General features: G+C 41.6%; 1 protein-coding gene across 6 annotated transcripts in view; it reads left to right on the top strand.

The window, feature by feature from the left end:
• The window catches only part of daam1.S (dishevelled associated activator of morphogenesis 1 S homeolog), a 123,310-nt gene extending 106,017 nt beyond the window's left edge, over positions 1–17,293 (top strand). For 4 of the 6 annotated variants that reach the window (XM_041574480.1, XM_041574478.1, XM_041574479.1 and 1 more), the window contains 7 exons: positions 2,556–2,644; positions 3,878–4,046; positions 6,061–6,168; positions 7,678–7,738; positions 11,666–11,797; positions 12,958–13,128; positions 16,951–17,293. In XM_041574480.1, coding sequence (XP_041430414.1) covers positions 2,556–2,644; positions 3,878–4,046; positions 6,061–6,168; positions 7,678–7,738; positions 11,666–11,797; positions 12,958–13,128; positions 16,951–17,160 — 940 coding nt within the window. In that variant the 3' untranslated portion in view covers positions 17,161–17,293. The remainder of the gene's footprint in view (positions 1–2,555; positions 2,645–3,877; positions 4,047–6,060; positions 6,169–7,677; positions 7,739–11,665; positions 11,798–12,957; positions 13,129–16,950) is intronic. The other 2 variants (XM_018232276.2, XM_041574481.1) reach the window with 1 other exon arrangement.
• The last annotated feature ends 9,476 nt before the right edge of the window (positions 17,294–26,769 follow it).

Raw genomic sequence — 26,769 nt, forward strand, 5'->3', positions numbered from 1 at the left:
ATAGACGCATTTAGCTTTTTCCAATGGGGCTGTACTCACACAGGCGCGTGTAGGCGAACGCAGGAAAAATGCAGCATGTTGCGTCTCAACCTGCGTTCGGCGCCTACACGCGCCTGTGTGAGTACAGCCCCATTTGAAAAATGTAATGCGTCTATTCCAGCGCTCCCCTGCGGCTGAACGCAGAAAAACAGAACGCAGGGGAGCGCAGCTTCAACCGCTCGTCAGTAAGATCCCTTATTGTGTAGATGAATTGTGTGCTTCCCTATAAAGTGTTCTGCAATGTTTCCACTCCCAATATTCTTTTAAGCCTAAAATTAAGATTAAGGGGCAAATTTACTTAATTAACCCTCGATATTCGACTGCCGAATGGAAATACTTCGAATATCGAAGTCGAAGGATTTATTGCAAATCGTTCGATCGATGGATTAAAATCCTTCGAATCGAACGATTCGAAGGATTTAATCGTTCGATCGAACGATTTTTCTTCGACCAAAAAAAGATAGCAAAGCCTATGGGGACCTTCCCCATAGGCTAACATTGACTTCGGTAAGTTTTTGGGTGGCGAACTAGGGGGTCGAATGGTCGAATAGTCGAACGATTTTTAGTTCGAATCGTTCGATTCAAAGTCGTGGTCGAAGTAGCCCATTCGATGGACGAAGTCGACAAAAAGAACATTCGAAATTTGAAGTTTTTTTTATTCTATTCCTTCACTCGAACTAAGTAAATGGGCCCCTAAGTATTTCAGCCCTGTAAAGAGGCAGCTTTCTGCCTTTCAGTGCGTAAGATAATAGAAAGCAAATGTAAGCAGAAAGGATCCTTAAACTAGCAGAATCATCCGCTCCGAGCAGATGGATAGCATTACAGTGAAACTAAAACTGTTCTTTCTGCAGAGAATTCCCTGGTGCTCCGGACTCCAGATTTTTTGGTTTGTCCAGTATAGTTTTCTTCCAGCTGCTTAAGATTTTCTCTTCCTACGTTTTCACATTATAGAAAAACGTTAATATTCACTTTATAGCAGTTTGCCACAGGAGGGAATCTGAACTACTCCCAGCACTGCAGCACACTAGTTACCTGCCCTGTATTGCCTCCTAGTAAGGATAACGGCAGCAGGAGGGTTACTTTGCTCTTGTGTCGATTCTAATAGGAGATTTACTTTCTCCAGGAGCCCCAGTCCCTATGCCAAGAATCACACTGCTCTTTTATAGAGGTAATAAAAATATATATTAGTAAAATAAACCACCAAAAAAAGTCATAAGCACTGAAATTGTGCAGCAAGCCTCTATTATTATAGGGGAATTAACACCAAATACTAGTATGATTATTGTGGAAGAGCTAGTTTTAACATTGACAGACCATTATTTAAATGTACACAAATACTTATCGAAATTAAGGGCTTGCTATATATTTGTATTGAACGCGAGCCCAATAGTCTGCTTGTTCTTTAAAGGAACGCCAACACCTCTAGGTTTATTTCTTGCCTTTCACTTTTGAAGTTGGTAAATTGATTCCTATAATTGTTGAGGGTGATATCTGGGTTTATATGTTAAATGTTATATGATAAACTATTGGAGGCCTTGTATATACCCAGCCAAGATGTCTTAACCCCTCATCATAGGATTCTCATGCAAATCAAATTAAAAGCAATAAACCACACGCTAGAGAAACTTAACATTCAGGGTTGAGTTGTCTTTTTCTGTTTTGGTAGAGTAGAGCCATCAGTTATGGTATAGTAGAGCCATCAGTTATGGTATAGTAGAGCCATCAGTTATGGTATAGTAGAGCCATCAGTTATGGTATAGTAGAGCCATCAGTTATGGTATAGTAGAGCCATCAGTTATGGTGTAGTAGAGCCATCAGTTTTGGTGTAGTAGAGCCATCAGTTATGGTGTAGTAGAGCCATCAGTTATGGTGTAGTAGAGCCATCAGTTATGGTATAGTAGAGGCATCAGTTATGGTGTAGTAGAGCCATCCGTTATGGTGTAGTAGAGCCATCCGTTATGGTATAGTAGAGGCATCAGTTATGGTGTAGTAGAGACATCAACATCAGTTATGGTATAGTAGAGACATCAGTTATGGTATAGTAGAGACATCAGTTATGGTATAGTAGAGCCATCGGTTATGGTTAGCGATGCACCGAATCCAGGATTCCGTTTGGGATTCGGCCGAATCCTTTTGCCCGGCCGAACCAAATCCAAGTCATAATTTGCACATGCGGAGAGGGAAATCATGTGACTTTTTGGCACAAAACAAGGAAGTAAAAAAATTTTCCCCCTTCCCATCCTAATTTGCATATGCAAATTCGGATTTGGTTCGGTAATCGGACGCATCTTTCGCAAAGGATTCAGGGGTCCGTCCAAATCCAAAGTAGTGGATTTGGTGCATCTCTAGTTATATTATAGTGTGCCAGAGACATTCTTTACTAGGATATAATCTTTTGAACTCAGTACAGGCAGGCTTACTTGTGCCACAGCCCAATGGCAGATTCCTTGAATGTAGTTCATGGGTTCTGTCTGTGTATTAGTAACAAAACTGTCTTATTTTCTATTTTCTTGCAGGATTAATCACTATCAGCAGAGGCTGCAATCTTTATACTTCAAGAAGAAGTTTGCCGAGAGGGTTGCAGAAGTGAAGCCAAAGGTGGAAGGTAAATCTTTGGTTAGGCATGTAGAGTAGTTAGATGCTCATGAATATTAAAGCAGCTATTTCATATTAGCTTGTGTGCAGGATGCTCAGCTTTTGAAGGTAAATTAAGGAAAGGTGTTTGAAATGTAGTTTATTTATATTAGCAGCTACTTACATAGTAGCATAGTAAGTTAGGTTGAAAAAAGACACACGTCCATCAAGTTCAACGTTTCAACTCTATTTTAGCCTACCTAACTGCCAGTTGACCCAGTGGAAGGCATAAAAATCCATCTGAAGCCTCTTCAATTTGCCTCAGAGGGGGAAAATTTCTTCCCGACCATGAGCTATCTCCCATATCCCTGTATTCCCTCACTTGCTAAACACCATCCAACCCCTTCTTATACCTATCTAATGTATCAGCCTGTACCACTGATTCAGGGAGACAATTCCACATCTTCACAGCTCTCACTGTAACAAACCCCTTCCCAATATTTAGGGCAGAGACACACGTGGAGATTCAGGGAGATTAGTCGCCCGGTGACCAATCACCTCTACTTCGGGCGACTAATTTTCCTGAACTGCCTTCCTGCTGGCTAGAATCTAAATCACCGGCTGGATGGCACTCAGAGCCTTTCGTTTTCCAAAGTTGCCCGAAGTTTTCTCGTGAGGCCACTTCGAGCGACGAAAACAAAGCACTCCGAGTGCCACCCCGCCGGTGTTTTAGTTTCTAGCCGCCAGGGATGCAGTTCGGGGAGATTAGTCGTACGAAGAAGAGGTGATTTGTCACTGGCAGACTTAATCCCCCCAAACCTTCTCATCTGTTTCTGCCTTTAGGCGGAACCTACTGGTAAATAAATCATTAGAGAGATTATTATATGATCCCCTTATATATTTATACATAGTTATCATATCACCCCTTAAGCGCCTCTTCTCCAGCGTGAACATCCCCAATTTGGCCAGTCTTTCCTCATAGCTAAGATTTTCCCTTTACCAGCTTAGTTGCCCTTCTCTGTACCCTCTCTAATACAATAATGTCCTGTTTGAGTGATGGAGACCAAAACTGTACGGCATATTCTAGATGGGACCTTACCAGTGATCTATACAGTGGAACAATGACCCCCTCCTCCCGTGAATCTCTTTAGTTCTGGTGGAGTCAAAAGGAGCTGATTTTATTGCTCGGTGTCATAACAAATGCATTTTACTAGTTTAATATGACAACTTAACCGATGATAATACTAAATGTCTTCTTCTGCAGCTATCCGTGATGCTTCCAAAGAGGTTCTGCAAAGCAAGAGCTTTAAACAGCTGCTGGAGGTGGTCCTCGCCTTTGGGAACTACATGAATAAAGGCCAGAGAGGGAATGCTTACGGGTTTAAAATCTCCAGCTTAAATAAGATCGCTGATACCAAATCCAGTATTGACAAGTAAGTAAATGGACTAGTGTGTGAAAAATGGAATAACACTGGTTTCTTTGGGTCACTAGACTTTGCCCTTGTTAACACATCATTTCGCTAGTTATGTCGGCATCTATGTGGGGCATTTGCATATACGTTTCTTTATACTCTCACTGCTATTGACCTATTGGCATTAACCTATTTCGGCCACTTTGACAACAAACTGTTAAATCTGTGCGAGACCCTCCTACAAATTCCTGTGTCAGGATTTCTTCTAAGAGGCGCAGTAATAAATCTCATAGAATCATTGTATTCCTGTAGGAAGCATTGACATTTTCCTTGCAGCTGACCTTCCCTAAGGAAGAAAAAGAGTGTTGAGCTGGATAGTCACTAATTTCCCATCAGGATTGTGGTTTTTAATGCAGGGAGGAATCACTCCTGCAGGGGTCGAATGATGTAATGTTAGAACCAGGGAAGCTCTGATGATATTCAGCTGTTTGGATTACAGAACCAGTTGGACGGCCTGTTCATTCCAGTCCAGCGCTGAATGCTTCCCTGCTTAGGTTATTTCTATGGTAATTTATTGTACAGAAGTGTAAATCCTTTTCTGTCTCTAATAGAAATATTAAGGGGCAAATTCACTAAACAACGAAGCGCCTAACGCTAGCGTTAATTCAATATCGTAGCACATTTTCATTAATTCACTGATTCACTTAACGGACGCTGGCGTAAATTCGCTAGTGTTACTTCGCACCCTTACGCCTGGCGAATTTGTACAACGGACGTAACTACACAAATTCACTGACGCGTGCATTTTTCTGAACGCTACCTTTTACGCCAGACTTCCTTCGCCACCTCAGACCAGGCGAAGTGCAATAGAGTAGATTGGGATTGCTTCAAAAAAAGTTCACATTTTTTCTAAGTCCCAAAACACGCTGGCGTTTTTTCTTTTTTTATGGGTGAAGAGTGACAGCATGGGATCCTCAAAGCAACTCTTAAAAGATCTGAAAACAAAGATAGTTCAGTATCATGGTTTAGGGGAAGGCTACAAAAAAGCTCAGAGGTTTAAACTGTCAGTTTCAACTGTAAGGAATGTAATCAGGAAATGGAAGGCCACAGGCACAGTTGCTGTAAAATCCAGGTCTGACAGGCCAAGAAAAATACAGGAGCGGCATATGCGGAGGATTGTGAGAATGTTACAGACAACCCAAAGATCACCTCCAAAGACCTGCAAGAACATCTTGCTGCAGATGGTGTATCTGTACATCGTTCTACAATTCAGCGCAATTTGCACAAAGAACATGTGTATGGCAGGGGGATGAGAAAGAAGCCCTTTCTGCACTGACGCAAACACAAACAGAGTCGCTTGTTTTATCCAAAAGCTCATTTAGACAAGTCACAGTCATTTTGGAGACAAAAATGTTATTTGGTCGTAACAAAATGCGCTTTGCATGGTGGAAGAAGAACACCGCATTTAAAAAAAAACACCTGCTACCGACTGTCACATTTGGTGGAGGTTCCATCATGCTGTGGGGCTGTGTGACTAGTTTAGGGACTGGGGCCCTTGTTAAAGTCGAGGGTCTATAAATTCAACCCAATATCAACAAATTCTTCAGGATAATGTTCAAGCATCAGTCACAAAGTTGACGTTACGCTGCAGGGTTTGGATATTCCAACAAGACAATGACCCTAAACACACTTGGAAATCTATGCCTATGAGTTTATTTAATTGTTACATTTGTTTTAGAAGATTTAAGGTTTGGGGATCGAAATTTCAGAAAGATCCCTTATCCGGAAAACCCCGGGTCCCAAGCATTCCGGATATACCTGTACTACAAATATTGTGCCAGGATAGGTATTTCCCTGTTGGAAGCACAAATCAGCAGTAATATTTGTGCCTAGTGACCCTTCAGTTTATTGGAAGGCACTGACACCCAGTAAATTCTCTTTTTATTATTATTACTGTCACTGTCTAAGGACAGATTGATTTTTAGATTATTGAGCTTACTGGAGCATTGTTCTGAAAGTCTATGTTTGTTTGCAGGAACATCACCCTCTTGCACTACCTTATAACTGTTGTCGAGAAGAAGTACCCTAAAATTGTAAACTTGCATGAAGAATTGCCGACCATCTCCGTGGCAGCAAAAGTGAAGTAAGTGATGGCAAATCTGGGCAACAGTCTGTATGAGATTATTATATAGCAAGACTCAGCCATGTTTATTTTCTTTTTAGTGCAAACTGAGCAAGTATAACCTTTCTAGATCAAAACCAGCTCATGTCCATATTGGGAGGTCTCCTAAATCCAAGATCTAAACATTGTGTCCCACGCACCGATGTTATTGAGTACATGAGATGCATTGTTCAAAATGTTACCAACCGTACACATACAAACTTGAAAGAAAGGACTGCATGTAGTCCTAAAAATTATATTTATAGTTTGTGCAGTTTAAATCCAATTCAATGCTCTCTGTTGGTTCTTGGCTTACCTGCCAGCACATTCCTAAAACAGATCAGTAGTTTCTAGATGGGGGCTTGGTCTAAAGGCGGTGAGATTTGGTTCATTGGTTTACTGCCTTGGATGTTTGAGGAACAAAAGTTGTGAACCCAAAAAGTCTGAAGATCCCTGTTCTAAAGTTATGCTTTGCACCAAATGACCACTCCCCGCTTTGGATCATTAAATAAAAATAGACTGTAAAAAAAAGTAGACTCTAAACAGGCACTTAAAGGACATGTAAAGCCTACATTTTCCTACCATGTATATAAGTAAGACATATCTTCTCCACCCAAGCCACATCATTTTTACTGCATATGCCCCCTTCATTTACCAGCACCATCACATTTTCTTAAAGCAAATAGCAGCTGTCACCAAGCGGCCATTTTCCCTCTGACATCATCAGTAACATGGAGACATGTGTGCTGTCAAGTTCATACAATGCAGAATGCAGGTTACACAGGCACAACATACTTTGATAAAAAGTTCTGATGGGGTTGAGCATTGTAATGGTTAAATTGAACTCAGGAGAGGTGGTTAGGAGAAACAAATAGGATCAGATAGCTTATATACATAGTAGGAAAATGTAGGCTTTACATGTCCTTTAAGTGCCTGTATAGAGTCTACTTTTTTACAGTCTATTTTTATTTAATGATCCAAAGCGGGGAGTGGTCATTCGGGTTTCATGGGAACCAGCAATGCCATCTCTTCATTGGCTGTTAGACTGGAGGGTGTGTTTAGTAATCTGAGCTGATAAGAACTGAGCATGCTCATAAGTCAACAGCCACAGCAAATTCCTGAGGGAGGGGGCAGAGTGGTTTAGAGGAGTAGAAGGATTTCTAAGTGATTAAGGGAATGCTGCAGCCTTACTTTTAACCATTTAACAACCAGAATGGCAGTCCTCTAAAGATTTCAAAGAGGCTGTTCACTGATTACATTTTTGTGAAGGGGGTTTACGTGTCCTTTAAAATCAAAATGGTGTGGCAAGTAAAAAGGGAGAGAATCATAAATGCCAAAAAAAGTTGAGTAAATAGTTAAAGCCACTATTGTTCACTATAACCTTCCTTCAGTTTGGTTGGATTTGGTTGTCTTCCCAGTCATCAGAAAGACAGATGCACAATACTTATAACTGATGATACTTTCTCTCTACCCTTTTCTTATTCATTTCAGTATGTCTGAACTGGAGAAAGAAATAAGCACCCTGAGAAATGGTTTGAAATCCGTGGAAAATGTAAGTTTTGTTTGTTTTTAGTTAATATTTTGAGCTGGTCCTTCTAAAACATTGCTCTTTTGAAGTAAAGTTGTCCCCAAATCGGAATCTAAATGGAAGGCTTTTGTCTTTGTAGAACTTTATGTGATATAATCTGGAATTAGGGAGGATACAGAAAGATGTGTAAAAAGACAGCAAGCAAATGAAATCTCTGTCTCTTTGGAAACTCATTTTAACCCCAGTGTGAACTAAATGCATATGATCTGTTTACAGTCTGTGTAGTAACTAGGGATGCACCGAATCCACTTTTTTGGATTTGGCCGAACCCCCGAATCCTTCGCGAAAGATTTGGCCAAATACCGAACCCTAATTTGCATATGAAAATTAGGGGTGGGAAGGGGAAAACATTTTTTGCATCCTTGTTTTCTGACAAAAAGTCACACAATTTCCCTCCCCACCCCTAATTTGCATATGCAAATTAGGATTTGGATTCAGTTCGGCCGAATCCGAATCCTGCTGAAAAAGGCAGAATCCCGAACCGAATCCTGGATTCGGTGCATCCCTAGTAGTAACTGGCTTGCCCAACAGGGCACCCTCTTAGGGTAAGGGAACACTCAAAGATTCGGGGAGATTTAGTCACCCGGCGATAAATCGCCTCTTCTTCGGGTTGACTGATCTCCCAAAACTGCCTCCCGCCGGCTAGAATGTAAACCGCTGGCACTCTGAGCACTTCATTTCCCGAAGTTGCCTCACGAGGAAACTTTGAGCAACTTCGGAAAACGAATCGATCCCATCGGCGATTTACATTCTAGCTGGCGGGAAGGCAGTTTGGGGAGATTAGTCGCCCGAAGAATAGGTGATTTGTCTCCAGGCGACTAATCTCCCCGAATCTCCACGTGTGTCTCTGTCCTTAAGCTTTTACTGCTGTTGTACCACTAGAGCTTTACCAGGGGGAAATAAAAACGTATTTCAAATATACAAACTCCAATCTGTTCTTTTGCATTATATGTATTGAGAATTTACTTACCATTTTTTATTAAGCTACCCATATAATAACACCTACCCAGTTTGTAGTTGCAAAAAAAAAAAAAAAAAAAAGGTTTTGGGGTGTTGGTCACTATTCCTGTTGTTGAGCTTCTCTGGTTTAATTTAGTGTAAGTAAGAAAAACAAGGAACTGCTTATATTAAACTGTTGTATGTCTGTGTATGATTTCCACATGTGATAGTTTTGAATCAGAAGTTATTGCAATAGAGTTGATATTTCTATGGAGCTCTTTAACAGTAGGTTATTAGTGAACTGGGAGTTTTGCACTTTCCTTGGCTGAATGGCTATATATATATATATATATATATATATATATATATATATATATATATATATATATATATATATATATATATATATATATATATATACTTGGGCTTTATGAGCATGACAAGGTATAACTAGTTAACAATATAGACTATAGCTTATTGTGGGCACAAACCATTCCTTGTTTTATATTATTATTATATTATATATTATTATAATAATAATATTACACATTTATAAAGCAACACAATATTGAGCAGTGCAGTAGAGCAGTGTGAACATTGAACATACAGATTACATGCAAGAAATACGAGCAATATAAGAGGTATAGAGGATAGGAATTCACCGAACCCGTAGGGGGGAATTCACAAAAGTGTTGGTAAAATAAGTAACCCCAGAAGTGGCGGTCGACAAATTTGTAAAATGCCGTACAAATTCACAAAGGCAGATGTTACCATCTGAATGTCTCGTAAGTCCGACAATTTTCTAAAATGTCGTATATCTTTTCATCGTACAAACGACATTTACCAAGACTTTTCAAAAGGCAATTTGACCGACATTTTCATTTTGGAGAGCCTAAAGTGTCTGAAAAATTGTCGGTAAAAAAAAATGAGTTTACGAGTAATTCATAAAAATGTCGGGAAAAGTGGCGCCGAAAAAAACCACGCCCACTTTTAACGACACTAATTCAAAAGTGTCGTACATGTCGGAAAATTGGCGGAGAAATGCTCTGTGAATTTGTCGGCTGTTGCTATGACACTTTCTACGACATTTTAAAGACATTTTTTCGTTCCCGACACTTTTGTGAATTCCCCCCTTAGGGTTTGGCAGAATCTGGGCTCACAGATTATGGTGAGAACCAGACCAGATCTGAATCCGTCTACAGTGCTGAAAATACAGCGGTAAATGAGCAGAAAAACCCAAAGCATGGTGCACCCAAATGTTTTTTTCCAAATTGCCAGGCTCGTGGATTCAGATGAAACCAATCTTGCTAAGAATCGCTCGGATTTGGCTAAATCACAAACACAATCCAGTTAATTGCTTAGTAGGGAAACTCTGCGCTGAGTTGAGTAGAAACAGGGGAGCAGCACCAATAGTAACGGAATGAAAAATATAGGACAGATTTAGTGCGCTAATTAGAGGGAAAAAGCCGTATCCCTTTATACCTAAATAAAAGAAAAACCTGTATGGTGTTAACTTCTCTATAAAAGGTTATTTGCAGAATGAAAACTACTCACAAGAGAGATGTGTATTGAGCGTTTAGTCACAGACTGTTCTTTTCGGTGGTTTGCTCCAGTCTTCTTAAAATTGCTGCAAATAAGATCTCATATGGTGAAGTGCCGTCAGGCTCCCATTCACAGAGCCCTGCTGTCGTCTCTACTCACCGGAACAAAGATATATTCATCGTGAAGTGTGTTCACCAGCGGTTACAGCGGAGCGGTTCTCCGAAAATAGATTTGCTGCTCTCGATCTTAGCTGTGCAGCTGGCCGGTGTCTGCATTGCTTCCGGTGTAATTCCCGGTCCTTGCATTGGGCTACGATTTGCTAAAATAAATTATTATTTTATAAAAACCATTTAGCCCCCCTTTTTCTGACCACCTACTGTACGAGTGTGAATAAACTGATCCGCAAAACAAATTACCTAATTTCCCCTAGGTCTCGCCTGGTAATAGTTGCCCGGTGCTGGCTGGAGGGGTCGGCGCCTCTCCCAGAAATATCTGCAAAGAAGATTAGCCAAACAACACAGGCTGGTGTAGCGGGGATCTCCCCTGCACGTTTATTTCGTCAAGTGATGTAACGTTTCGGGGGCGTGCCCCTTCATCAGACATGCAGATTCACTTTCAAACAGTGTTTAAAAACCCTTTGTAATTTACATAATTAAAACAATGATTCAAAATATAAGTGAATTAGTTAAGTGTTAGTTTATGTTCACTTAGTAGTACTGTTCACAATGCATTTTGCTTAACTAATTCACTTATATTTTGAATCATTGTGTTAATTATGTAAATTACAAAGGGTTTTTAAACACTGTTTGAAAGTGAATCTGCATGTCTGATGAAGGGGCACGCCCCCGAAACGTTACATCACTTGACGAAATAAACGTGCAGGGGAGATCCCCGCTACACTAGCCTGTGTTGTTTGGCTAATCTTCTTTGCAAATAAACTGATCCGGACAGAGTATCAATACCTGGAGTACAAACCAGCGTGCCCCACAAGGACCGGGAATTAGCGCACTTAATGCCCTCTAATTAGCGCACTGAATCTGTCCTACAAACCAAATCCAGGATTCAGTGCATCCCTAATAGAGGGCTCTTCTCGAAAGAACTTACAGTCTAATTCGTGAAAGGGTCATGAAACTCAAGGTGTGTCTACAATCACAATTATGAGAGGGGCTTCCGTAATGCTCGTCTTCAGAGAGGCATCAGCAGAGCAGCTCCATCTGTTTAAAGCAACAAGACACATTTTATTAGCAGGATCTGTTCCACTGCTTTAACATTCATTGATTTATTATGTCACTTGATTTACACATATGACGTCAGTGCTGATAATAACAATGAAGTGAAGTTGTCACTCGGGTAGGATATCTTTACAATAAACCGATTTGAGAATTCCAAATACTTGTATTTCTCATTTAGGAGCTGGAATATCAGAAGACTCAGCCCACGCTCCCAGGAGATAAATTTGTGTCTGTTGTCAGCCAGTTCATCACTGTTGCCGGCTTCAGCTTTTGTGATGTAGAAGATCTGCTATCAGAAGCCAAGGAGCTGGTGAGTATCGAGCAGATCATGAGCAGCCTCTCATACCAGTAAAGGTGGCCATTCACGGAGAGATCGCCAAACGAGCGGATCTCTCTCCGATATGCCCACCTTGAGGTGGGCAATATCGGGCTGATCCGATCGAGGGTCGGATCGCGGGACCGCATCAACGAACAGATGCGGCCCCGATCCGACGGGATATTTTGTCCCATCCGATCGAGATCTGGCCGACTTTCGGGGAAGCCCGTCAGGGGGCCCCATACACGGGCCAATAAGCTGCCGACTTGGTCTGTCACCAGCTTTTATCGGCCCATGTATGGCCACCTTTACTCAGGCCTTCTGGGAATTTCAACCTGTTGAATTAACACTGTTCAGGGGCTGGACTGTCTATACAGAGTCCCAAGTCAGACAGCACAGCATTTGTACAATAACAGACTTGCTGAATTGCAGTCACAATATTGATTTACATCCAGAGCTTACGGAATTCCAAGGTCACATGTTGTAACCGCATTAAGCCAGGAACGTGGGATTCCACCAAACACTCGTGCCCGACATAAGAGAAGGTGCAGTAATGTTTTGAATAGCATTTTCTTTTTATGCGACTGCAAATGTGATCGTTAAAGGGGTGGTTCACCTTCAAACAACGAGTTATTTTCAGATCACCAGAAATAACGACTTTTTCCAATTACTTTCTATTTTCTACGTGTCACCGTTTTTCTAATACTGAAGTGTAAAGTGTCTTTTTTTCAGCTTCTAAAGCAGCTCTGGGAGGGGGGGTCGCCGACCCTGCAAACTGATCTAAATTGATACGTTTAGTTGATACATAGCTCAAAAACCACAAATAATAAAAAATGAAAACAAATTGCAAATTGGCTCAGAATATCACTCTCTGCATCATACTAACAGTTAATTTAAAGGTGAACAATCCCTTTCATAGATGCTTCTTTATTAACTTTGAACTTGAATCCGTCCCCCCAATAATATCATAAATCCTATATCTTACATGTTTAGTCCAACTGTGAACTAGAGCAAGATTTTGGGTAAGAACCCATTAACTTTGTGAAACTGATTAAATGTTGGGCCTCGAAGGGGACCCGAAACTGAATAAGCAGTAAAAATGCTGCAATACAGGCACCTAAAGCTTAACATGATCCTATGCAACATTATTCTAGTTCGTGAAGTCTGCCAAACGTTTTGGAGAAGAGACAAGTAAAATACAGCCGGATGAGTTCTTTGGGATATTCGATCAGTTTCTGCATGCTTTCTTGGAGGCCAAACAGGAAAATGAGAATATTAGAAAAAGAAAAGAGGAGGAGGAGCGGAGGATACGTATGGAGGCGCAGGTAAGAGATCTAATGCAGCGGCAACTCTCCCCTCGTTCTCATGAACTTGATGGCTAATTTGTTTTGGTGCTTTGGTGAATGAAAAGTGCCTTGTTCTGTACACCCTGCTAGTTATAGCTGAAAAAAACCCTGCCCTAAATAAATCAACTTGCGTTTTATTAAAGGGATACTGTCATGGGAAAAAAACATTTTTTCAAAATGAATCAGTTAAAAGTGCTGCTCCAGCAGAATTCTGCACTGAAATCCATTTCTCAAAAGAGCAAACAGATTTTTTTATATTCAATTTTGAAATCTGACATGGGGCTAGACATATTGTCAATTTCCCAGCTGCCCCAAGTCATGTGACTTGTGCTCTGATAAACTTCAGTAACTCTTTACTGCTGTACTGCAAGTTGGAGTGATATCACCCCCTCCCGTTCCCCCCCAGCAGCCAAACAAAAGAACAATGGGAAGGTAACCAGATAGCAGCTCCCTAACACAAGATAACAGCTGCCTGGTAGATCTAAGAACAACACTCAATAGTAAAAACCCATGTCTCACTGAGACACATTCAGTTACATTGAGAAGGAAAAACAGCAGCCTGCCAGAAAGCATTTTTCTCCTAAAGTGCAGGCACAAGTCACATGACCAGGGGCAGCTGGGAAATTGACAATATGTCTAGCCCCATGTCAGATTTCAAAATTGAATATAAAAAAATCTGTTTGCTCTTTTGAGAAATGGATTTCAGTGCAGAATTCTGCTGGAGTAGCACTATTAACTGATGCGTTTTGAAAAAAATATGTTTTCTGATGACAGGATCCCTTTAAGTAACAATTGCTGCTTTTTCAGGGATAGTTTTCACCATAAAAGCCCGACCAACCTTATAGCAGTGCCTAGCTTTGTTTTTTTACTTTGCTCTGTAGAAGCATTTGTGTGGGCATATATCCCAATGTCATGGACCCTGAGTTAGTGATCTTTTCACTTGTTTTATTACCAAACCCCAAACCCAAGAGTCTCTCTGAGGAACCTTGAGATTTGGTAATGGGCTTAAAGGCAATTTTAAAAGCAAAATTATTGGTTGTCGTTTATAATCCTATAATCAGTGAAAAAGGAATGGGAGATAAATCAGACTTATAGACTGGCCATGGTTTCATTGGTTTCCATGAGATAAAATAAATATTATATAGTGAATAAACTTCTGATATCCTCATATTTTACAACTGGGGGTACTTTATTTATTATAATACACAAGTTTCAGTGAGTCATGTGACAGAAATGAACTGATGACATCAGAACTCACCGTTTATAAGGATATAATTTACAGGATATTCATGGCTTTTGTGTTTTATTAATATGAAATACACAAGAGCCATGAATATACTGTAAGTTATATCCTTATAATACACAAAAGCCATGAATATCTTGTAAATGATATCCTTATAAACGGCGAGTTCTGATGTCATCAGTTATAAATGGTGAGTTCTGATGTCATTTTGGTCACATGACTCACTAAAATTTGTGTATTATAATAAATAAAGTACCTCCAGTTGTAAAATATAAGGATATTAGAAGTGTTTTTATATGGTCATGAAACTCCTTGGTAACCTCAAATAATCTTATATTTTACAAGAGGGGGTACTTTATTCACTATATAAATGGTGACTAGTGATGTCATCAGTTATAACGGTGAGTTCTGATGTAATTTATGTCACACGACTCACTAAAACTTGTGTATTATAATAAATAAAGTACCCTTTGTTGGAAAATATGAGGATATTAGAAGAAACCTTGGAGTTCCATGACCTGTATAAAAACATGACTTTTATATGGTCATGGAACTCCTCGAGACTTATAATATCCTTATATTTTACAATAGGGGGTACTTAATTCACTATATTATTAATACATTATTATTTGTTGAATGGAGGTCTGTGGTAAGTGCAGGTACTGTTTAGGCATCTTTCTGATGTGTCATGGCTCCTCTCCAGGTTGCCAGTGCTGCGGGTTGCTGAGAGGGCTACTGTGCTAGTGGCTTTAAATCAGTTCCTTCTCGTGGTGTCATTGGGGCAGGTTCCCTAAAGGGCAAAGTGACTAACGCTAGTGAAATTTCGCCGGCGTGACATCATTTTTGAACTTCACTTATTTCCTAACGGGCCCAGGCGTCGCTTCGCTAGCGTTGCTTTACACTCTAACGCCAGACGAATTTTCACTCTGGCGAACGGACGTAACTGCAAATTCACTAAGATGCGGATTTTACTGAACGTTAGTTACTGACTTGCCTTTGCCAGCTCAGACCAGGCTAAGTGCAATGGAGTGTATAGGACTTACTCAATCTTCAGTTAATTACATCATATTTTTTAGTCCAACAAACGCTGATGTCTTTTCCTTTTTTCTGACTGATAGCCTGTAAAGGTCCGTAAAAATTTTTTTGGGTAACCGGGTTCCCCCATACATTTCCTAACATATGGAACATTAACTATACAGTGGGCTCATGTGTAGGGCAATATAACAACTCTATTGTCTTTATTAAGGTTCCCTGGACTTGTGTAATGTATTTGCTGCAACATATACGTCCATTCAACTTTATAATTTCCCGCCATATGCAAATGAGGCAACGCTAGTGCATCTTAGCTTTGATTGCCGAAGTAACGCTAGCAGAAATTCGCCAGCGTTCGGCGCCGTGGAAGCAACTTCGCACTTTAGTGAATTAGCGTTGTCCTAGCGAATTTACACCTAGCGAAGTGTTGAGTTGAATTTTCGCCGGTTAGGGAATTTGCCCCAATGACTCTCTAAAATTCAGATATGTCCTTGTTTGCTGTCAGTCAGGGCTCACGTGTAATTAAAAAGCTTGAATCAGCTGCAGGAACGAAACCTGTCGCCAATAAAGAAAAATCCTTTTAACTCCCTGACACCAGTAAATTTTATGAATTTGGTGTCTCTTGAGGCAGCAGCAATTATCCTGTGTATAACGCATGAAAGAGACTTATCGTATATTAGAAGTATCTCCAGCAGCATTATCCCCCCTATTTCCACACCCCACTCCCATACTCCCTGTCTGATCTGCATTGGGGGAAAAATGTTTTAAAGGAACATTCCAACAATGTGCTGTATTATATTACTAACATCATGGGAATATTTATAAGGGGAACTAAAATAATTTACAACAAAGCTCCTTTGTTGCCCTTATGTATGATTTAAAGGGGACCTGTCACCCTAAAAAATAATTCCAAATCCTGTTGTATGATGTTAGTTAAGCAAAATAAACTTCACTTACACTATATAAATTATTTAAATGGTGTTTCTTTTAATCTTGGATTTTACAATCTCATGAAACAGGCAGCAGCCATATTGTGGACACTGTTATTAAGGCAAGCTTAAGATCATGCCAAAATTTTGTTAATGCACCAAAATGGGGGACCTGATGAAAAATTAAATTTTGGAGATGAAGGGGGAATGTGGGGAGAGCAGTGACATGTAGGAAGTGCTGAATGGAAAGTGAAAGTAATTGCCTAAGGCATAGAGGAGGGGCAGGCAATATTTGATTGACAGCTGAGAGTTTTAAATGAGTTTATAACCAGTATGGCTTTTTAATAAAAAAAAGAATTTAGGTTTCATGATTCATTTTAAAAGGACTTTTATTATACAGATTTTCAGGTGTGCGCAACAGGTCCCCTTTAACACCATAACAAAGTGCTTACGGGAACATTTAGAAAATAACGGGCTTACGGGAGGCCTGGCATCAACCAGTGAAATGACTGAAGCTGATATTAAATTCCTGTGAAATAAAGTTAAAGGGAAGCTTTTCCGATGCATTTCACTCACGTGAGCCTGTTTTGCTTCCAGCTCAAGGAGCAACGTGAGAGAGAGCGCAAGGCAAGGAAAGCCAAGGAAAATGGCGAAGAAGAGGGCGAATTCGATGATCTGGTTTCAGCTTTACGTTCAGGCGAAGTCTTCGATAAGGACCTTTCCAAACTGAAACGGAACCGCAAGCGCATAACCAGCCAGACTACGGAGAGCAGCCGGGAGAGACCTGTGACAAAGCTGAACTATTAATTCCCGTTACCTGCTTATAAACCCCCGAGCAGACTATACACATTATATAGTGAATAAAGTACCTCTTGTAAAATATAAGGATATTATAAGTTACCAAGGAGTTTCATGACCAAAAAAAACACATACAGGTCATGGAACTCCGAGGTAACTTCTAATATCCTTATATTTTACAACTGGGGGTACTTTATTTATTATAATACACAAGTTTCAGTGAGTCATGTGACAGAAATGACATCAGAACTCACCGTTTATAACTGATGATATCAGAACTCACCGTTTATAAGGATATCATTTACAAGATATTCATGGCTTTTGTGTATTTTATATATATATATATATATATATATATATATATATATATAAACCTCTGTCCAGCTGCCTTGAAACCTGCTGCTTAGGAGAGAGGGTAAACGTCTCTGTACATATGTATGATATGTAAAATATTGCGTGTGCATATGTTTGTGCATAGTCACGCACACGTATGTATATAGATTGGAAGAGTCGGTGTAATTACGGCAGTATTGTGTGTACAGAACCCAGCACATGTATACATAAGCACTGCAATGGTGTTTTTTTATGGTGCAAAAGCACAAGCTGTTCTGCAGAAAGAGGGCAAATACATTCCTATATATACACAGAGCAGTCGGTATAGAAGGGATTTGGGGTGTATAGTCAATGGTTAGAAAGCTGGGGCTCTGCATCTTCTGTAAATCTTAATGGACTAATAATAAGTCCATAGGATGTGGAATAACGGACATTCACCGCACTCATACAGCTGAGTAATAATGTGCATAGTAACCACTGTGTAATAATGTGCATAGTAACCACTGATAACATCTTTCATCTCATGGGACTGTGTGTTTTGGGTCGGACCAGCTAAGGCATTTGGGTTAGAGCTGCATTATCTCTTATTGTTGCTGCAACCAACAAAATGGAGAATATTTTTAAACTGCAAAATAGCCACTGGGCAGTTCAAAGACTCTAAGGGCTTTAGCACACGGGCAGATTTGGGGAGATTTAGTCGCCTGGCAACTAATCGCCTCTTATTCGGGGCGACAATCTCCCGAACTGCCTTCCGCCTGCTATAATGAGAAAACGCCAGCACAATGGCACTCGCAGAGCTTTTATTTCCGAAGTTGCCTCACAAGGAAACTTCGGGCGACTTTGGAAATCAAGCCCCAAGTGCATTGCCGCAGGCGATTTTTCATTTTAGCAGGTGGAAGGCAGTTCGGGGAGATTGTCGCCCCGACGAATCTGCCCGTGTGCTAAAACCCTAACTCCTGAATCACCACGGAGCGCTGATCAAATCATCAAATCGTAGCCGGCAAGAAGTGACCGGCATATCGCGAGAGCAGCTTTCGGGTAGGAGACGGGACAGACGGGGTGCGCTCCTCCATTGCCGCATCGTTGTGGTTTGTCAGTTCATAGACTCCGTGGTTTTCTACTGATGGACAGGACGCCTCATATAATGGAACCTCCAGCTCTTGTACTCTAAACCCCCAGAATGCAACAGCTGCAAGGCTTCACAGGGCTGTTCCTGGAATAGGGAATGCCATGTTTTTGTCGCTTAAAAAACCTTGTGTGATTTAATCGATTAAATGGTGCAAAAAAAAACAATCATTTTGCATTTAGGTGAAAGTCGCATTTTTGTTTGTGGTTTGTTTTTCCGTAAAATGCCCCAAACGCTCTGTTAATTTGTTGGAGAAATTGAAGTTACTTTTGTGGAATCTGTAAAATCTGTTACAGTGGTTTTCAGGCAGCGGAACTCTCAGGGACCGCAAATAACCTCCCTCCAACTGTCAGCAGGCAAATAGGCTCAGCCCACGACCCCGCAGCCTTGCGCACTTTCAGGACTGTTTATTTACTTGTTATTTATTGTTCTCTTACATGTTGTTACATACTTTATATTGTACCTGCAGGGAGACCTCTGTTCATGGGTGTGCCATAGAATTCAATCATCTGGAATATATAAAGCAGCAGGGGGTTATCAGCTCTGCACCCCAAGTTGTGAATCTGTACTGTACCCCATTCTCAGGCTACATCCAGGCGTCACATTGGTTTTTGCCAATTAGTTGTTACCACGGGCCGGTTTTGTCTGTCTGTCTGTCTGTGTAGCTCAATGGATCCCTTCCAGCCAATTCCAACTTTCATCATGTCTGGTTGGATGGGGTTCAGTTAGGGTTTTGTCTGCATGGTGGATTCAGTTTCAGCTAAACCTGATCTAAACCTCTAATGTCATGTGACATTAACTTGAAATAAACTGACCCAATATTGTTCCAGTATGATTATGCAACTTAGGGTTTGGATTCGGTTTGGTATTTATCCATCTTGTATGCAGAATAGAGTCGTAGACAGTACACACACAGCCCCTGACTAATTTGAGTGTACAAAACGTATTATTTATAGGACCCAGCAACTCCTAATTACACCGCGTGGGGGTATTGGTGCTTAATTCCTTCACCTCTCATAATTGGGAAGAATCTAAAGCAGGGCTCCCCAACCTTTTTTTTTTTTTTACCCGTAAGCAACATTCAGATTTAAAAGGAATTGGGGAACAACGCAAGCATGAAAAATGTCCCTGGGGTGCTGAATAAGGGCTATGATTGGCCGTTTGGTCGCCCTTATATGGACTGTCAGGATACAGGAGGCTCATTTTGGTCGTACAACTGGTTTTTATGCAACCAAACCTTGCCTACAAGTCAGTAATTTAAAAAAAAAGAAGAGCACCTGTTTTTAGTCCACGGGGAGCAACATTCAAGGGGTCGGAGAGCAACATGTTACTCACGAGCCACTGATTGGGGACCACTGATCTAAAGTGACGCCGAATGGATTTTAGAGAACATTGCCACCTGCATCTGCATTGCTTACAGTGGTCCATTCCGAGAGCAAATGATGTGGATCCCTGCTCTGAACTGGCCCCATAAAACTACTATCTTAAAGGCATATTCCAAACATTCATGTTAATTAGTACTGGAAGCTCTTTAAGGGTCAGGACACACAGGAAGACAAATCTCCTCTTCTTCGGGGCTACTAATCTCCCCAAACTGCCTCCACTTCCGGCTAAAATGTAAATCGCCGGCAAGTTGTTTTTCGAATTCGCTGAAATTGCCTCACAAAGAAACTTCGGATGACTTTGGAAAACGAATCCCTCCGAGTGCCATCCTGCTGGCCTAGCCGCCGGGAAGACAGGGGAAGGCATTTCGGGGAGATTAGTTGCCCTGAAGAAAAGGAGATTTGTCTAATTTGACTAATCTCCCCGAACTGCCTCCAGCCGGCTAGAATCGAAATTGCCGGCTGGATGGCACTTGGATTCCTTAGTTTTCTGATTCGCCCAAAGTTTCCTTGTGAGGGGACTTTGGTAAACGAAGCGCACCGATTACCATCTCGCCGTCGATTTAGATTCTAGCCGGCTGGAGGCAGTTCGGGGAGATTAGTCGCCCCGAAGAAGCGATTTATCGCCGGTCGACTAAATCTTCCCGAACCTGAGCGTGTGTCTCTGCCCTTATTCTCGTTGCAGAGAGTCACAGTGCCGCATGCACCAGTGCATCTATAGCTTTGCAATGATTTAACTTACCAGAGAAATATACACAAAGCCTCTCCTCATCTGTTTCCATTACGTTCATGAGTCACAAGATAAAACAGGAACTTTTTTTCCCTCAACAGGAGCAAATGCACCTTTGAATCCTTAAGGGGACACATGCTAAAATACAAATGGCTCTGATAAACGAGAGCATGAAGCTGGGGAAAACAATAGTCTCTGTGCAGTATTGGAGCACACGCTGAGCTGGTGCTGATTTCAACACAAGGAGACATACTCTTTGTTTTCCTTTTATACTTTGCCTTTCATATGTTCTCTCTTACGTGAGTGACACTTGTATTTTTGCAGCGCGTCCCTTAGCTCTTTGTATGTATTCACTTTTTTCTCTTACCTTCCAGTTAGCGTGTTAATGATTCCATGTACAATATATTTCCAAGCACAGCCAAGGTTTTGTGCCTCATGAAAGCTGTGAAATAAAAGCTCCCGGCGAGTTTCTAAGAGGTGTTTTTTTTCTTTCTGTAATGTCACTTTGGTGCACCCCACATGCACCCGTCTTTCCTTTTTTTTTTTAAAAGTTTTTATTTAGATTTGTAAACATAACACAGTTAAGAACAATAGAGAGAAAGGAAAGGAAGAAAGTGAAGAAAGAAAGAGGGGAGGTAAGGTATAAAATAATACAACCAACAAAGTAGTGTATAGACTTTCAACCATCCTGAACAGTCAACCAAGTACCCCAGATCGCTTCAAATTTCGCGGGGCACCCTCTCGAGAGATAGGTCAGTTTCTGATTCGAGAGAGAACCATTTACCAGAGTTTTCCAATATTGCAATGTGGGAGGGTCGAGCGATTTCCAGTGCATTAATATGGCTTTCTTAGCATAATACAGGAGCTGCAGATAACATAATCTAGTACATGGGTGCAGCTGCAGATCCCCTATAATCCCCGGTTTCTGGCGAACGTATATTGGGGAGTGCAAGCTTTTCATTCAAGTATTGGAGGACTGCACTCCAAAAACCCCGAATTATTGGACAGGACCAAAATACATGAAACAGAGTACCAGATTCCACCCTGCACTTAGGGCACAGGTCCGAGACCATGCCATATATCTTAGCCAGGCGATATGGGGTTAAGTAAGCTCTATTCCACCCGTCTTTCCTTTATGGTGGGGACGTTGGACTCTTGTGCACTAAGTAAGGTACAATGGGGCAGAGTAATGTTAACGTTTCTTTGGTTTTGGGGAGCCTTAATGCAACCTAAATCTGGCCATAGACGTGTAGATTTACCCTCCTTTCGGACGAGTGATCGTTCGGTGCCATCTCCGACCTGCCACTGACCATAGTAGAAAAGAACAGATCAGCCGATGTTCTGCCCCTGACAACAATCGTACGAAAGTTATTCATGCCGAGAAATCATTGGCAGCCGACAGAAATTTTCAAACCTGTCTGAACGACCGATTGCTATGGCACGAAAAATGTCGGGACTCTCCGCACACTGCCCAAAAATCAAATCTTTACATATATGGGCAGCTTAAAGTGTGTACACATGGACAGATCATTGGCGTGTTCCTTCATCAGTCACCTGACCAACTGAAACAGGCAAGGGAGCCATTCAGTCCATTTTATTAGCACAAACTCTGCTCGCAGGGGGCTGCCCTTCTCTATGTCTAGAACCACATCACTCAATCCAACGGGATTTTTTTGCCTGATTGACATCTGGTGAACTTTCAGCCAGATATTGATCGGAGAAGCCCATCGTAGGGCCCCATACATTGCCCAATAAACTGTCAACTTAATCTGTCAGCATCTTATATCGTCGCGTGTATGGGGAGCTTGAGCCGGCTGTACCTGTACTGATAATACAATATTACGTTTATATACAGTATAGTGACCACCACACAATCCCTACCAATACTTGTGTACTGTAACTGTCAGTTCATTGATCAGGCAGGTTTGAACATTAATTGAATAGAATAATTAAGCCCCAGTACAGTATCCGCCTATTTAGTTTTCCATGGGTGAGCTCTCCAAATATTTACATAAGCAACTGAATAAAGAGTTTGTGATTTTATATCCCATCTCATAGGCAATGTATCTGAAGGGTCTGCAGAATTAGCCATTTTGGCCACTACCCCCCCCCCCCCATGTTTTATTGAACTCAATAAAGCAGTCCTGACCTGTGGGACATTATAATCAAGATTTATTTTATAAAAGGGGTCATATGGGGCGGATCTGGGAAGAAACAAGGTAAGATTGAGGCAGGCCAGGAGCTCATTTTAAGGGTATTACCCATTTACCCACAACTACATTGGCATCAACTTTGTAATGCAGGTATGGAATCTGTTATCTAGAAACCCGTTATACATAAAGCTCTGAATTATGGAAAGGCCGTCTGCCATGCTCCATTTTATCCAAATCCAAATGGCTGCTCTTATTTTTTTTAAATGGCAATTTTCTATTTATGATTACCCAATGGCAGATACTACTATAAAGTATATTATTATAATAAAATGGTTTATTTACATGATGCAGGGTTTTACATGTGAGCTGTTTTAATATAATTATATGTAATATAATTAATATAATGCTTGTTTGTGATTTTAGTTTTCCTTTAAAGGGATACTGTCATGGGAAAAAAAATTTTTTTCAAAACACATCAGTTAATAGTGCTGCTCCAGCAGAATTCTGCACTGAAATCCATTTCTCAAACGAGCAAACAGATTTTTTTATATTCAATTTTGAAATCTGACATGGGGCTAGACATTTTGTCAATTTCCCAGCTGCCCCTGGTCATGTGACTTGTGCCTGCACTTTAGGAGAGAAATGCTTTCTGGCAGGCTGCTGTTTTTCCTTCTCAATGTAACTGAATGTGTCTCAGTGGGACATGGGTTTTTACTATTGAGTGTTGTTCTTAGATCTACCAGGCAGCTGTTATCTTGTGTTAGGGAGCTGTTATCTGGTTACCTTCCCATTGTTCTTTTGTTTGGCTGCTGGGGGGAAAAGGGAGGGGGTGATATCACTCCAACTTGCAGTACAGCAGTAAAGAGTGATTGAAGTTTATCAGAGCACAAGTCACATGACTTGGGGCAGCTGGAAAATTGACAAAATGTCTAGCCCCATGTCAGATTTCAAAATCAAATGTAAAAAAATCTGTTTGCTCTTTTGAGAAATGGATTTCAGTGCAGAATTCTGCTGGAGCAGCACTATTAACTGATTCATTTTGAAAAAAACTTTTTTCCCCATGACAGTATCCCTTTAAGGTATGAAGAGCCAAATTACAAAAAGAACTGTTATCCGGAAACCCCCATGTCCTGAACATTCTGGATAACAGGTCCCATACCTGTAGAAGCCTGGCCTTGGCAAGAATAGACAGGCCCATACACTGGTAGATAAACTGTTGAATTGGTCTGTAGGGGCTGAATTGGCAGCTTCGAGCGCACAAGGAATTTCAAATTATTATAAAATAGTATCAAAATCATGTAAAGTTTTTTTCATGAGCATATTCATAAAGGCAAACTGACTGCAGATAAGAAGGGACGGCTCCAAAGCAAAGGCCAACCTGAAGCAAAGCAACAAGTGCAGTGTCAGGAAAAACCCAGGTGTGTAGAATATATAATTGTATTTTATGATTTCTTTCCTGTTTCATGTTCCCGAAAAATACATTTGGAATAAAAAGACACATTTGTTGTTAATAACCCAATGAGAACTCTCATAATAACAACACTTTGGTTTGCAATTCCCTCTCACAGTCTATAGCGTCTCCTGGCCGAGGGCTCTAACACACGACATTTCTTCATTCTGTCCCGTGCAGTTTTGTACAACTTCATGGAACATATGGGTTAACAACACCATCATTCGATCCTGTAGTGACCGCACTCTTGGCACCGCCCTGAACCCCCTTATTCAGACTGAGCACTGCTTCTTGCATCTCACTGGCATCTCAGTGGGTCGGTGCCGCAGGTCTGATAACTTGTGTTTCCAGGCAGTGGATCAATACTCCAGCCAATACATGAGACTGTGTAAATAAGAGGCAGAATAACCAGTCCAAGTAGATGCTAATCACTAAGCACGGTGGCTCCAGGTGCCCCAGACCTTCAGCACAGGAAACATCAATGTAGGACGGCACAAACCGCACTAATCAGTCACTGGCTATGACTTAAAGGAGAAGGAAATTCCCTGGGTGCAAAAATCCTCCCCCTCCCCTGTGTTGCTCCTCCTCCCCCCTGGCCTACCCGTCCCGCTGGGCAAATGCCCCTAACTTGTTACTTACCCTTCTGCGCAGGTCCAGTCCAGGGAGTTCACAGACGACATCTTCTCCCAAGTGATCTTCTTCCTGCTTTGTACGGCGTTTTGGCGCATGCGCAGTAGGAGCATTTCACCGGTACGGATCTACTGCGCATGCGCCAAAAGTCACAAAGTTTTCCTTCGTGACTTTTGGCGCATGCGCAGTAGATCGTACCAGCAAAATGCTCCTACTGCGCATGCGCCAAAAACACCGGTCAAAGCAGGAAGAAGATCACTTGGGAGAAGATGTCGTCTGTGAACTCCCTGGACTGGACCTGCGCAGAAGGGTAAGTAACAAGTTAGGGGCATTTGCCCAGCGGGACGGGTAGGCCAGGGGGGAGGAGGGAGGGGAGGGGGGAGCGGTTTTTGCGCCCAGGGGGTTTCCTTCTCCTTTAAGATGGCCATAGACGCACCGATAATATTGTATGAAACTTAATGTGGCCATACACGGGCCGATAAAAACTGCCGACAGACCAAGCTTATTGGCCCATGTTTGGGGACCTCAGACGGCTTCCCCTTGTCGATCAAACAAGACTAAAAATTCCGTCAGATCGCGGCCGCATCTGCTCGTTGATGCAGTCCCGCGATCCGACCGCCCGTTACCCTTCATTATGATCCGATCGTTGGGCCCATGATCGGATCAGCCTGATATCGCCCACCTTAAGGTGATCTCTCTGTGTATGGCCACCTTAATTTTCATATGATATTGGGTGTGTGTATGGTGGGAGACAAGCCAACTGATATCAGCAGAAGACTTGGATATTCCTCGCCTTGTGGATGGGACTGGTCGGAAAATTTTGATTGGGCGCATTTGAAGGAACCAGAACATCGGCCATTGTTAGTGCTGAATCATCAGGTACAGGTAGAATTCTATTGTTTCTATATGTATATCTGACCATTCAGCTCTACACGTGTGTATTGAAATAAACAATCTTTCTTGGAAACATCTTTTTCAGGAAAGATCGTAATTGTTACATCCGCTTGAAAGGGGTGGTTCACCTTTAAGGTAACTGTTAGTATGTTATAGAACTGCCAATTCTAAGCAACTTTTCAATTGGTCTTCATTATTTATTTTACATAGTTTCTTTAGCCTTTTTCTTCTGACTCTTGGCAGCTTTCAAATGGGCGTCACTGACCCCTTCTAAAAAACAAATGCTCTGTAAAGCTACAAATGTATTGTTATTACTTTTTATTACTCATCTTTCTATTCAGGCCTCTCCTGTTCATATTCCAGTCTCTTATTCACATCAGTTCATGGTTGCTAGGGTAGTGTGGTCCCTAGCTACCAGAATTCTTTTTTTACAGGCCCACATGGCCACGTCTCCCCCGTTGGCCGGACTACATGAGGCCACTCTGCTGCCCTGGGCACGTCTGTTACTGTATCGCTTGTGGATTGGGCCTCTGCTCCGACCCTGTGTGCACAGATAAGCAGCAATGTTCCTAGTCCTGTAGCCAGGTCCGGACTGAGAATTAAAATAGGCCCTGGCATTTCAGGTACACAGAGGCCCAATCAGCACATAGAGGCCCAAACAGCCCCCACCAGCCCACTAAATACTGACTTTCTATAGCACCTAGGGTTGCCACCTGGCTGGTATTTTACCGGCCTAGCCGGTAAAATACCTGCCGGGGCCAGTATTACAAATTTACCGGCAATGTAGCTGTCGGTAAATTTGTAATACGATTAAAAGGAGCCCTCGGCCTGCCCCCAATCCCCTGGAACATCCCCTGGTATTTACCTTTTCTCTTACTTCTTCTAGCGTCCGTGTCGCGGCCCCGCCCCTTTTGACATCA

This window comes from Xenopus laevis, chromosome 8S (assembly GCF_017654675.1).
Source record: "Xenopus laevis strain J_2021 chromosome 8S, Xenopus_laevis_v10.1, whole genome shotgun sequence".
Lineage (NCBI taxonomy): Eukaryota > Metazoa > Chordata > Amphibia > Anura > Pipidae > Xenopus > Xenopus laevis.